Source organism: Dermochelys coriacea, chromosome 2 (genome assembly GCF_009764565.3).
Source record: "Dermochelys coriacea isolate rDerCor1 chromosome 2, rDerCor1.pri.v4, whole genome shotgun sequence".
Lineage (NCBI taxonomy): Eukaryota > Metazoa > Chordata > Testudines > Dermochelyidae > Dermochelys > Dermochelys coriacea.
Genome location: NC_050069.1, coordinates 72983753 through 72997856, shown reverse-complemented (window position 1 = coordinate 72997856; position 14104 = coordinate 72983753). Strand labels below are relative to the sequence as shown.

The window sequence follows — 14104 nt, the reverse complement described above, 5'->3', positions numbered from 1 at the left end:
TCACAAAATGCAGAGAAGATACCAAAGTGAGATTTCTAAAGATAGCTACAGCACTTGACCCAAGGTTTAAGAATCTGAAGTGCCTTCCAAAATCTGAGAGGGATGAGGTGTGGAGCATGCTTTCAGAAGTCTTAAAAGAGCAACACACCAATGCAGAAACTACAGAACCCAAACCACCAAAAAGAAAATCAACCTTTGCTGGTGGCATCTAACTCAGATGATGAAAATGAACATGCGTCGGTCCACACTGCTTTGGACTGTTATCGAGCAAAACCCATCATCAGTATGGACACATGTCATCTGGAATGGTGGTTGAAGCATGAAGAGACGTATGGATCTTTAGAGCATCTGGCACGTAAATATCTTGTGATGTCGGGTACAACAGTGCCATGCGAACACCTGCTCTCACTTTCAGGTGACATTGTAAATAAGAAGCAGGCAGTCTTATCTGCTGCAAATGTAAACAAACTTGTTTGTCTGAGTGACTGACTGAACAAGAAGTCAGATTTGTAAGCTCTAAAGTTTTACATTGTTTTATTTTTGAATGCAGTTATTTTTTGTACATAATTCTACATTTGTAAGTTCAACTTTCATGATAAAGTACTTGTATGAGGTGAGCTGAAAAACACTTTCTTTTGTTTTTATAGCACAAATATTTGTAATAAAAACAAATGTAAAGTGAGCCTTAGTTTACAGTTTGTGTTCTGTGTTGTAATTGAAATCAATATTTTTGAAAATGTAGAAAACATCCAAAATATTTAAATAAATGGTATTCTATTATTGTTTAACAGTGCAATTAATCATGATTAATTTTTTAAATTAATTTTTGACAGCCCTAGTTCTAAGTAGTGTTTGCAAAAAATGTACACATAAAAGTAAATATGCATGTCCAACTTCTGCTTTTCCATCTAAGACAGCACATGAAAATGAACATTTGTGTGCATGCAGTTTTGAAGGTTCAGCTTTGTACCGAGGTTTTGAAATTCTGTCTCCTTATTTTAAAAATTGCAGCTTGAAAAGAACAACTCATCTCTTTCATTATAATCAGAATATCATAATACTAAAGGCATTTGCCATAATGTTCTACATGTGGGCAAGTTGAACAGATGAGTCCATTCTCTCTCTCTCTTTCTATATATCCTATTGATGCCAATGAGAGATCCAGGCAGAATGAGAAAAGGAGTACACAACTTCCTGGCAAATTATACTGCACTTATACATTCTTTATCCCCTTTTGGAGACATGTGCATACATGGCAGTCTCCCTGAGATGTGCTTTATATTTCTAATCAGAGTCTCAACATGATGAGATTGCAAAGAATTGTGCTACACTACTCTTTCATTTTGATTTTGCAAAAACCCAAGCTCCATAAAGCTAGCATGGAATTAGAATAAAATCTTGTAAAAGGAAACTAAACTGTTTCTCATACTATAACACCATCCAAAACAACAACAACAACAAAAACCCAGCAGGTCAGGTACAAACTTCTTTTCTATAACTTTTTTCTTTAGAACAGTGCAATTTTTAAAACATTTCTCATTACTAAAATGTGTGTGAATTTTAAAAGAAAACTTTCAGTCTGTGGTTGAATTCTAAGATTCAAAGAAATCCCATGCTTTTAAATCTTTTTGCCTCCCTGCCTTTTGGGAGAAGGAAAACAACACATTTACAATTGAATTTATGAATCTAATATTTAACAACTTCCAATGGCAGAGTACAATATATAATAACCTGTAAAGGGCTTTCAGTAGAGTCTTTCATGCCCTTGCTCACCTTTACATTAGATCTACCAATATTGAAAGATAACTGTATAGAATATGTCCACCATGGTGAAAAGCCTAAAGTGACTTGATTGTTTCATCAGTGTTTTTACATCAAACATTTTAGTGCAGGTATTGTAGTCAGCAGTGCTTGTAACTTCTTGGCAGAACCTTTGAATTGGGAAGCTACATCCACTTAGTAGATAGTTCCAAAAGGTAGCTCCTTGTCAGAGGAATCAGGTTTAAGTTCTACTGGTGATTCTATAGGGTTTTCATTGTCTATGCACTCTGGACAGCATTTTCCTTCCAGCTTTGTGGGGCTCGAACACTCTACTGAGGGACACGTCTCCACAGTACAGGTTATTTGGCCATTCTGAAAGGTAATGTTTAAGTATTAGCACCTTTTTTCCCATAAGAAAAAAACAGGATGGCACAGTCTCAATATTTTTTACAATTTTCCAGCGCGTCATATTAAATACAATAGCTGAAAGAATGCAGATGGTCTCTGTCATGCAGGTGTGTATAAAATGAGATGATGTACTTACGCACACAAATAAGTGATCATTTTCCTAGTTGTAAGACCAATTTGACAGGTTTCTGAAGTTAATTAGAATGCTCACACCCAAAAAATTATTGAGGAGTTCTAACTCATATCAAAGAAAGCATTTATCTATTTGGGTTATATTCAAGTCAATATTAGATCTTGGGCCAGATATTCAAAGGTACTTGGTGCCTAAAGATACAGAGAGTTGCCTAGTGGGATTTTCAAAAACACCTAAGCAGATGAAGCACCTAACTCCCATGGGTTAGATAAAGTCCAGGAAAAAATGATACCCCCAATCCCGCAAGGACTTATCAATTTATGCAGTAGTCCAATTGAGATGAAGTAGTTCCATTCACTCCTGTATGTAAGTCTTTTGCGGGATCAAAGCCTATGAGCGGGAATCATTAGATACAAAAAATTCAATACACAAGGATTTAGGAGTTGAAGTTTTGCATACATGTATGGGAGTGAAATTAAACCCTCTGAAAATGGCCCATGTTGTACATAGGCACTATGAATCCCACTTAAGTCTTCTTATGTAGAGGACCTGCAAAAATACATGTGTCCATCTTCAGCCTTATTTTGAGGGAGTAAGTGACTCTTAAATGGAATGTAGGCCTTATGCCAAATGTAGATTTGAGCACATGGAAGCATTATGTGCACATCAATGGCACAGCTAAAGTGTCTGAAGTCAAGAAAGATGATGAGTGGAATTTAGCATTTCTCTGAGGGTGGCAGAAGAGATGCCATCCATGGACAGGAAATTGATGGTGGCTGTTGCTGGACCATACATCAAAGACCTACCAAATTGGTGAGAGCCATTTTGTGTAGCCAAAACTCATCTGTTTTTCAGGTGGAAGAATGATGAGAACTGAATTTGATTCAGAATGACATGGAACTGTTTGTGTTAAATAAACTAATCTATACATCAAGGAAATAGCCCACCTGTTGGTGCGCCTATTTGTGAAAAAGTGAATTTAGCACTCACAAAAAGAGAGAACCCAATTAAAGCTACCTCACTCCTTCTGTAAGTGATTTCCACTTATTCAATATCAGAGCTAAGTTAGTGCAAAATGGTATCACTAATATCAGATTTCTCCTTTGGTATGCACATTTTGCATGTAAAACAAGGTGCAGATTAGACTCAATCTGAAATATTTTGTCCTTTTGTTTAACTGTAGTTATGGCAAATGTTCACTGAATTTCTCCAGAAGACTTATGTTCCCTATCATCACTAAGCTACGGACAGTTGTGAGGCACACTTTTCTTCCTTAATTCATCATTGCAGGATGCTTTAGCTGGCATGATACCAAAGGAAAGAGAACTTGAAAGCAGAGGGAACGTTCAGCAATGCATACCTTACAGTTACAGCTAATGCAGTCTTCCTTCATCCAGTGTTCATTTTCCTTCCGCTGAATCCCATCATCATCCATGCAACCTTCCTGCCTCAGGCGAGCCTCCAGCTTGTTTATCTGTAAAAGGAGAGGGGAGAGGTGGGATAGGAAAAGGTGGAAACTAAGCTGAATGAATCATTATTCTCAATAAGAACATACATTAAAGCTTCAAAAACTTTCAGACATTTGGTTTCTTACCACAAAGATTTCATCTTGGCTTAATCAGCATTTCTATTTTTGCATAGAATACATTTGCCATTCAAAAACTACTTGATGATTAAAATATTTTATTTCCTACATGTAATGTAATCGATGCCCTTTGTTCAGCCCTCACAGCTCTGACACTCCCTAGGTACCTATTTCATGATGTAATTTAGATCAGTGATCAATAAGTGAAGAACTTCCAGCAAAGAAGCTGTATAGCACAATGAGCCTTCTACTTTCTGGAAACTTATGGGGCTGGGGGCCCTGAGGTCACAAAAGAAATGTATTATGGTCTCATCCTTGTTCACGAGGGTCACTGGTTTGCACCACAAAGCCATGACAATTTAGCATGAATGGCAGTCACTGCTCCTTTAAAAAAGGCCTATCATTGGAATAACAAGGATGCTGATGTGTTCTGGGGGCAGCTTGCACAGAATCTCTCTCCACAGTTCTTAATGTCCAACCAGCGTTATTAGTCCACACTGGCAGGAATGCCAGATCAACAGAATGTTAAAGAAAAGCCAGGTAAGGTAAGATAACAGTAGCCAACTTAAGATAAGTTTGTGTAATTTGGAAGGGAAAAAAGGGGAAAAAAAACTCTTCAGAAAAAATAAACATTAAAAAATGAGGCAAAATGATGAATGAAAGTGCAGTTTTATTGCCAAGGCACAGGTCTATTCTCATTCTGAATGTTTCCCTCCTATTAATATTAATGACTCACTGCTACAATCTAACACAGAAAGGAGAAGTCATGCTAAATGCTCTCTGTACACATTTTTCAAACTAATTAGTGAAAAATTATATATTTTCCATTTACCATAAAGCCCTGATTCTGCAATGGGTTCATGCTAGCCAATCCCATCGCAGCGTCAGATCATGGTTACAGTTCCTAACTTAGCAATGCCCAAGTGGTCCAAGGGAACTAGTTCTCTTATAAATGAATGACATTCAGGTCAGCTCTCTGGCTACCCCTCTGCAGGATATTGCCTGAATCAACTGCCTGAAAGCCTCCTAACCTTTAAAACAGACTATTGAAGAAGGCCCCAACCAGATGGAGCTACATTTGTACTGGGATCCAGCAATGCATATTGCCGTAATGGCATGCACTTGTTTCAGAAATTTCAGTTGTTCTTTAGTGAGATATTGCCTGAGGGAGGACAAGATACAAAATGAGGCATAGGATATCCCAAGGCAATCTGGTTACAGACAGGACTCTCTGTTTGTGTAGCTGACCCTGCCTGTATAGAAAGGCATGGAGAAGCCAGCTGTCTCCATGACACTGTCTCATCACTTCCTGGACATGGCAGAGGGGTCTCTTAGTGATTGGAATCCTAATGTGGGGAGAAGGCAAGAACTTTGAGCTTATGCAATTGCAGTTCCAGTCAAACAACGGGAACATGGACATAGGAGGATATATAATTCTTACCTGTGGAGAATTATTCCTCACTTTTGATTAAATAAGAACCCATACTAAGCTTCGAGCATATGCTCCATGCATTATTTTACATAATATGAAAACGTACTGTACCCGAGCCTTGCTTCAAGTACATTGTTTTATATAAATAACTTCTACTTTGAAGATCAAGTGTTTCTAAATTAATAATAAAAATAGCAGCAACCAAGTGCTGTCAGACCTTTTGCACCCATTAGCTGTTCATACTTAAAAAGGGAATGTCAATATGTTTGCCTTGATACCTGCTCATTTTTTTGACAGAAGTACTAACTTGACAGCAGACTGTGCTTTGGAGAATAATTTATCTTTGAAACCCCAAATCACACTTAAGTGTTTTCCTAAATGGAAAGTTGAAGTTTGAAAGAGAATGAAAATGCATAAATTAATTCACAAAAAAAGTGTCAAACTTTTTTTAAAAATGATTTTAATTGAGGACCTCTGACTTTTTACAATTGAACACATCTTCCTGTCCTGCTGTAACTTCTTACAAAATTCCTCTCGTGGCACCATCCCAACACTATGGAAATTGACTGGAGCAATGTGAACAATAAAAACTGTTAACACAGCATAACACACATGTATTGCATGTGTTTCACATGATACTGGAAGACTATATTTTAGCTTGTTAGTGCTCCAGGGAAGGGTCAAGCTTCTGTGTTTATACACCTCCAGCACAGTGGGACCCCAATCATGATTAGAGCCTTTGGGTGATAACAATATAGAAATGAATAGATTCATATATTCTAAAACCAAAAGGGACCATGTCTAGTCTGACCTCCAGAGTACCGTGAATTAATTCCTGTTTGAACTAGAGAATCTCTTTACAAAAAAAAATGAATTACCCTCACTGTTAATAATGTATGCCTTATTTCTAGTCAGAGTTTGCCTTACTTCACCTTAATACTAATTTCATTCAAACATATGACAACTTTTTATTTACATGAGAAAAGTGGTTTTATTTAGATGTAGCAAGGTTTCACAAATCTGACCCAATTGTTTGTGCAGTTGCTGTGAAACTACTGCATATCACTCTTCTACCATGGCATTCAAAAAAGAGGGGTTGTTATCAGAGTGCAAGATTAGGAAATAATCTGCATCCCATAATTACTTCAGTAATAACTAGGTTTCTTGTATTTGAGCAAAAGAAGTTTGATCTATCTGGGAGATCCTCCAATGAATTAGAATTGTGGGAATAACATTCCTTAAAGAAAAAGCAAAAAACAACATGGAAATATACCTCCAGCTGTTGAGCTGAATCTCCAAACACTAGTGGTTTTAATTACAGGAAAAATAAGAACTATGCAGTCAACCACTTAGATCCAAAACTGTTACGCATAGTTTATGAGAAATCTATGGCAACAGTTCTATCCTTATATAAAATAAAATGCTTTTCATGCTTTAAAAGGTACTAAATGGATTTAGTGATGTTTTGATAAATTTCAAACATATTTCTGCATCACTGCAATCATCAAAATATTGAGCTGTTAAATCAATGTCTTCCAGCTGCACGCTGTACGTGCAAAAGAGTGGAAAATCTGTCGGTGTACTCTGTAGGACAATGGAAGAACATGGGGGAGGGGGAAGAATTATCTACTGATACTCTGTTTTGTCCTATTGTTAAATGTTATGATATTTTTAAAATAAAAAGTTAAAAAACTGCTGGGTGTCAGAGCCATCTGTTTATAGGTCATGTGCCTATGCCAGAAAGGGGTGAAGACGGAACTACAACAATGCTGTTACAACAGTACCATGTGGACAGGGCTTCCCACACCTACTGCTGCCCTAGAACCTCTGAAAAGGAAAGTTCTGCAGTGAAGTAATGCTCCACTTGAGTTAATAGAGCCTCAGACTATTAAGTGCATTCCCCAAATGGTGGATATATCTAGGCATCTGTCCCCATCAACCCACACAATGTGTAGATCTTCAATTCAGCTGAGGGCTCTCAGCAGGTTCTGAGGCTGGGATGGGCGAAGCCATGAGGTGGGTTTCCCACAAAGAAAGCAGGTATGATCCAGCATATATACATTACAGTCTTTACTTTACATCAATTAAACAAGGTGTCATTAGTTTGAGACAGAAACCAAATAAATCACAGCTCCTGAGAGATGATTTTCTCCATCACATTTTAAGCATGGTAACCATTAAATACTGACATGCATATGACAGAGCTTTGAAGGGAACTATAAGGTTACAGGTTTCAGAGTAGTAGCCATGTTAGTCTGTATTTGCAAAAAGAAAAGGAGTACTTGTGGCACCTTAGAGACTAACAAATTTATTTGAGCATAAGCTTTTGTGAACTACAGCTCACTTCATCGGATGCATTCAGTGGAAAATACAGTGGGAAGATTTATATACAGAGAACATGAAACAAAGGGTGTTATCATACACACTATGAATCCGATGAAGTGAGCTGTAGCTCACAAAAGCTTATGCTCAAATAAATTTGTTAGTCTCTAAGGTGCCACATGTACTCCTTTTCTTTATAAGGTTATAGGTATTTTTGTGATGCTTATTGCCACCTGATGACCAATATGAGAATGGCTATTTACTGTCAGAAGCGTAGGGGCTGGACAGAGAATGCTCCAGTGGGCTGGGGAAAACAGGGTGTGAGGAAGTTTTTGCAAGATAGAAAATGGTTAATTGTCTATGAACCTGTATCTGAACCTGTACAGTTGTGTTTTGGTTCTCCATATATGACATGAGGATTAACTGGAAAACAATAACCGGCAAGTTCTACTTTTTTTTTATTGCAAAGGAAAATGGCTGCCTATGGAAAATGAAAGAGTATGATGCAGAGCAGGGCTGGATTCAGTAGTCAGAGAGACTTTCCCAGTACTCCACTGCAAATGATATAGCGGATAACAAGAAACATGCCATTTTACTGACTGTTTGTGGACCAAAACATAGAGTTGGATTAGAAGTTTGGTGGTACCAGAAAAGACCAGAGCCAAATCCTTCGATGAGCTGGTTAATGCTGTCAGCACCATCACAACCCCATGCCATCAGAGATTGTGCAGAGTTTAAATGTAACAGTTTTTCCAGCCAACCTGGAATGTCCATGGCAGGTTTTGTGGTAGCACTGCTGTGTTTATCAGAGCACTGTGGTTTTGGAGAGAAGTCTACCCCACAGTATGGCATTTTATGTATCTGTGGTATCTGTGATGAAAGAATTCAGAAATGTCAGTTGGCAGATTTTTAAAAAGCACCAGAAATAGCACAAAGCATGGAAGTAGTTGCATAGCATGCTTTGGATTTACAGGGAAGATTAAGCAGCACCTAGATAACGAAACAGTCTTGGGCACCATGCACAAATTGTCCAGCATTGCACACAAAGCAAATGAATCTTTAAGAAAACAGGTATCTCCTTAAGAACACACAAAATTGCTTTATACTGAGGAGAAACATGACCATATCTCCTGCCCATACAAGGATACAGAGTACTGGGTTTGTCAGAAGTGAGGTCACTTTGCAAAAGTTTGCTGTTAAAAAAAAAATTAAAAAAGACATATGGAAAGGAAAATGGAGGTCATAAGAAAGAGGTTCATCATAGTGCAGAGGAGGAAGAGGAGACAGAAGCCAAGGACTTTGTAAATACTATGTTTAATGTTACCAGCAAAAGCCAAAAGGAGAAGATACTGTGAGTGGATGTCACAATTAATGGACAAATAACAACCATGAAGATAGATATGGGAGTGTTTCTGTCTATAATCATTAAGATTACTTATCACCAGTTGTGGCCAAGGGACAATACATCAGAGATGGGATTGGCAAAGGTGGTGTTACGTACATATACAGGATAACAAGTTTCATTTAGAGGTACAGCTGATATGGAGGTGGGATACCAGGACCAGAAAACATGCCTCATGGGTCAAAAATGGTTAAAGTTATTAGAACTTAACTGGGCAGACAGCAACAATGTCCATACACTAACTATAGAAGCACTTCCTGAAAAACACTCAGAGCTGTTCAGGGAGGGTCTTGGTATTCTGAAAGAGGCCACTGGCAGAATTTATGTAGATCCAGATGCTAAATCATGTTTCCTTAAGTGAGGGGCCAGTACCCTATGCCATGTGCCATAAGGTAGACGAAGAACTGAACTGATTTACAGGCAGCTGATATTATTGAGCCCATCCAGTTCTCTGACTGGACTTCTCCTGTTGTCCCAGTGTTGAAATCCCATGGTGGAGAGAGTGTATGCAGAACTACGAGGTCACAGTCAACCATGTGGTCAAGTTAGATACGTATCCACTCCCCAAGCTTGAAGATCAGTATGCTACCTTATCGGGGGAAAACTTTCACAAAATTAAGTGTAAATAATGCATCTCTCCAAAACTCTCTGGACAATAGAGGTAAGCTCTATGTAACAATCAATACTCCCAAAGCATTGTTTCTTTACAACTGCCTCCCATTCTGAAAATCAGCAGATCCGGATATTCTTCAAAGGGTAATCGACAATTTATTCCAAGGCATGCTACATGTCAATGTACCATGATGATATCCTGATTACTGGGGAATCAGCACACTTGCAAAACTTGGACCAGTTACTACAAAGATTGCCTGATGCAGGTATGCATCTTAAAAGTGAGAAGTGTATTTTTCAGGCTGCTGAACTAATTTACCAGGGACATAAAATTGACACAACTGGCCTACATCCAACAGAAGAGAAGGAACAGGCCATTACTGAGGCACCACCACCAAACTGAGACAGGGATAAGTTTCCAGTGGACAAACAAAAAATAGCTTTTGCAGAAGAAAAGAAATTGCTGAAGCCATCAAACCTTTTAGTTCACTAGGACAGCCAAGAAAAACTAGTATTGTCTTATGACTACTACGTGGGGTGGGAGCAGTACTAGCTCACAAAATGTCAGATGAACCTGAGCATCCCATCAAGTATACACCAAGATCACTAGCCCCAGCAGAAAAAAGTTATTCCCAACTAGAACAAGAAGGGCTAGCCATGTTTTTTGGGGTAAAGAAGTGCACTCTAACCTATATGGCAGGCATTTTTTTATACATTCAGACCATAAATCTCTGAAAGGTCTGTTAATTGACAGCAAACCTGTACCCACTATGGCATTTGCCAGAATTCAGAAATGGGCTCTTACCTTATGATTTTGAGTTTGATTATAAACCTGGAAAAATAGTGGGTAATGTGCATGCTCTGAGTAGATTTCCTTTACCAAGTAGCCCATCAAAAGTATTTCAGCCTAGAGAAACCATCCTCCTTATTGAACTACTGTTCACTTCTCTAGTCAATACAGCATCATAAAATGAGAGAGAGTAATAGACCCATTATTGTCTTGAGTGCAGAGAATGGTTATAAATGGCTGGACAGAGAGGGTAAGCACAGAGCTCCCTTCTTATTGTTCCCAAAAGGAGTCTTTAAGTGTCCAAGATGGGTGCGATTCTACGTCCGATAAATAGGCCAGTGGTGCTAACGTTGTTACATGCAGCACATCCTGGCTGTATGTATGAAAGGACTCTCACACAGTTGTGTGTGGTGGCCAGGAATGCTTCAGAAAAGCAAGACTGTTGTGTGACAGTGTGTAGCTTGCCAATCCAGCCATCAGCTCTACTGAAAGTACCTTTGTACCCAGGGGAATGGCCTTAGCAACCCCGGATGAGGCTTCATGTAGACTATGCTGGTCCATTCATGGGGAATTTTTTTTAAGTAACTGACATGCCTTCAAAATGGATTGAGGCACATATAATGCTCTCTTCTACACCCACAGCTACAACTGATCAACATACATTTTCCATTTTTGGATTGCCTGAGACAACGGTACCCAGTTCACTGGTGCTGTATTTCAGGAATCACACAAGCAAATCATAAAAGAGGGAATGGAGAAGAAGACACATAGATGCATGGAAGCCAAACTGGCCAGGCTTCTTTTCCAGTATCACAGAATACCACAAACCACAACAGGAAAGCCACCTTCAGAACTCTTAATGGGAAGGAAACTAACCACACATTTGGACTAACTACTCTCTGAATATGCTGCTAAGGTGAAGGAAAAGCAGGCAGCACACAAGTTATATTATGATGTATAAGCATCACGAAGAACATTAGGTGTAGGTAACGCAGTATGTGCTCTTAATTTTCACAGTGTCCCTTGCTGATTATCAAATTGTATTGTAGCACAGGTTATCTGTGGAGAATTCTCATTTAACCAGGTCTTAAGGACTCATTACACTACCCAACTGCTACAACCAGATATGGTGAGATTGCTGAGGACCCTGTACCAACCACTAGTGGACTTGGAAGTTAAGCCTCCAGACACAGATATATCATCAGAAAGCCCTTCTGCACCTGCTATTGATCAAGGGCCAAACTTGTTTCCACTGTACCATTCCAGAAGATCTCCTAAATCTAGAGACAGTTTGGACTTGTAGTAGTAAGGCAATTATTCCAAAGAGCACAGTAAGCCCTTGTAATTGCCAGACGATTAGGGTAGGCTACTCCAACTTCTTAGTTAGGATGTTTTGTTTTGTAGCTACAATGTTAATGTTTTGAGTTTATTATTAGTAATATTTTTAAAGGGGTGGAGAGTAATGCTGTAGGTATTTTTGTTATGCTTATTGCCAACTGGTAGCCAATGTGATTAGAGTTATTTGCTGTTGGAAGCCCTAAGACTGTACTGAGCATGCTCCAGTGTGTAGAGTTGGGGGAGGGGGGGAATGTGAGGCTGTTTTTCCAAGATGGAGGCCAAGTTACCTGTATGAACCCGTACGAGAATTAATTATTCCTTTTTCCCATTCTAATCTGTTTTGGGTATCCATATACTTCAGAAATCTACTACTTTAAATTATAGCTCATAATAATATACAAATAGACAGGCAGTATGGTCCAGTGAATATGACACTGAGAGGGGAATAAAAGAACTGGGTTTCATTCTGTTTCTGACACTGATTTACTGTGTGACCTTGGCCAGTTCACTTTGCCTCTGAGCTTCAGTTTCCTCCTTTGTAAAACAAGTATAATTGTCCTTTACCTGCTTTTGTAAGGCAGTTTGAAATCCCCTGATGAATAATGCTCTGTGAGCACTAAATTTTTATTATTCTACAATTGGTAAAATTGTTCATTGGTGAATAGGAGTTTATGGATTTTAGATTTCCTCCATTTTCATACACTGCATGACCTAGCCCTTGAGTAGCTGCATTCTTCAAAGATAAAATCCTCTCATATATTGAGAGGTCAGGAACAGACAATGGGAGATCTTTTGCTGCTCTCATGAACAGATGGAAAGAAGAGAGGTCATGCGGGGTGATCATTACAGCTCTTCTGTCATGTTTTCTCTAGGTAATTATACCACATCCATCATAATATGATCTGAGCTCTCTCTCGCAGCATATGCACAGAGGGGGTTTTGTGGGTGGGCAAGAGCAGTGACAGGGCATGATCAGTGAGTAAACCTCTTGCACAGATCCAATGGCAGACAAACCATATGGTAGGGTGGGGGCCAACTGGAGAAGCAATTGCAACCTATCCTTATAGGTGTTTGTGCCTCTGAGCTGGGAGGATTTCATCTCATGTAGTATGCCTGAGCCAAACCTGTTTATTTGGCCTTTACATCAAGGTCCAGGGTTTCTCCTACAATTAGAAATAGTTCACTATCAACAGTCATCATACTGTAATGCAATTTGTACCTGTGCATGACACTAAATCCTCTTTTAAAATGAGCATGTTTATTTGTGTAACACCGACAGACCCTGGTCATCGGCGGGTGAGATTGAACCTGAGACCTCTGAAGCTTAATGCTTCAGTCACCTGGCTGTTAGCTAAGGCTGTAGCAGACTCATTAATCTCTAAGTGCATTAATCTCTAAGTGATCTCGGTGCCATTAGAGGGGTCAGAGCACCACACTCAGGAGGTGTGTGCGTTACATACTTCCCCTAGCTGAGAAAGCACATTCCGAGCTTCAGAGACTTCCCAGTTGAAATCCCAGATGAGCCCCTACTTGCAACACTGACAGATCCTGGTCATTGTTGGGCGGGATCGAACCTGGGACTTCTGAAGCTTAGTGCACAAGCCTCCACTGCATAAGCTAAAAGCCACATCGCTGTTAGCTAAGGCTGTAGCAGACTAATTCATCTCTAAGTGGTGTCACCAAAAGGCATGTGAGTTACATTTGCACCCTGATGGATATCTACATATCCAGTTGACATTAAGGCTCTATCTATATAACAGACGCATATTTTCACTCAAGGCATGAAAATAGCATTTTCTCGCTTTGTGGCAAAAGACCACTTTTGTCATTTTCTGCAGTGTGCATCTGAATTTTCTCCTTAAATATCAGGTTCTAAATTTCATTGAACCCTATCATCCAGCTGATTCTGAACCACATCTCACTTGTTATTCTTTTTTATATCATATATTTTATTGCAACACTGTTGTCTTAGCCCTTGAGAAGATGCCCTACAGAGAAAACAAACGTGTTGTGTAAAAGGGAAAAGAGGCAAATGAGAAGATCAAGTTCTCATATGAACACTCTCCATCAATTTAAACTGTAATCCTGCCTCATCTGTTTTTGTTTGCTGAAGATCTCATTAAAACTACGTATCAATGTGTTTCTTTAATGATCAAATACTATTTAATTCTCTCTTTTCCTTCAACAGAGGTTTATCTATTATCTAACATATTCCTGTTCAAACTAAAGAATGTCTTTCTACAAAAGGAAAACAAATCTGCAAATCTGTCTATATCATATTCCAAATAACTGTAAACCCCCTGGAGACAGGGGACTCCAGA

General features: G+C 38.9%; 1 protein-coding gene across 1 annotated transcript in view; it reads right to left on the bottom strand.

Moving 5' to 3' along the window:
- Nucleotides 1–775: 775 nt before the first annotated feature.
- Nucleotides 776–14104, bottom strand: part of PXDNL (peroxidasin like) — a 297645-nt gene continuing 284316 nt past the window's right edge. The window contains exons 22-23 of the mRNA XM_038393301.2: nt 3663–3776; nt 776–2133 (exon numbers count right to left, since the gene is read on the bottom strand). Of these exons, the coding sequence (XP_038249229.1) occupies nt 1957–2133; nt 3663–3776 (291 nt within the window). The 3' untranslated portion in view covers nt 776–1956. The remainder of the gene's footprint in view (nt 2134–3662; nt 3777–14104) is intronic.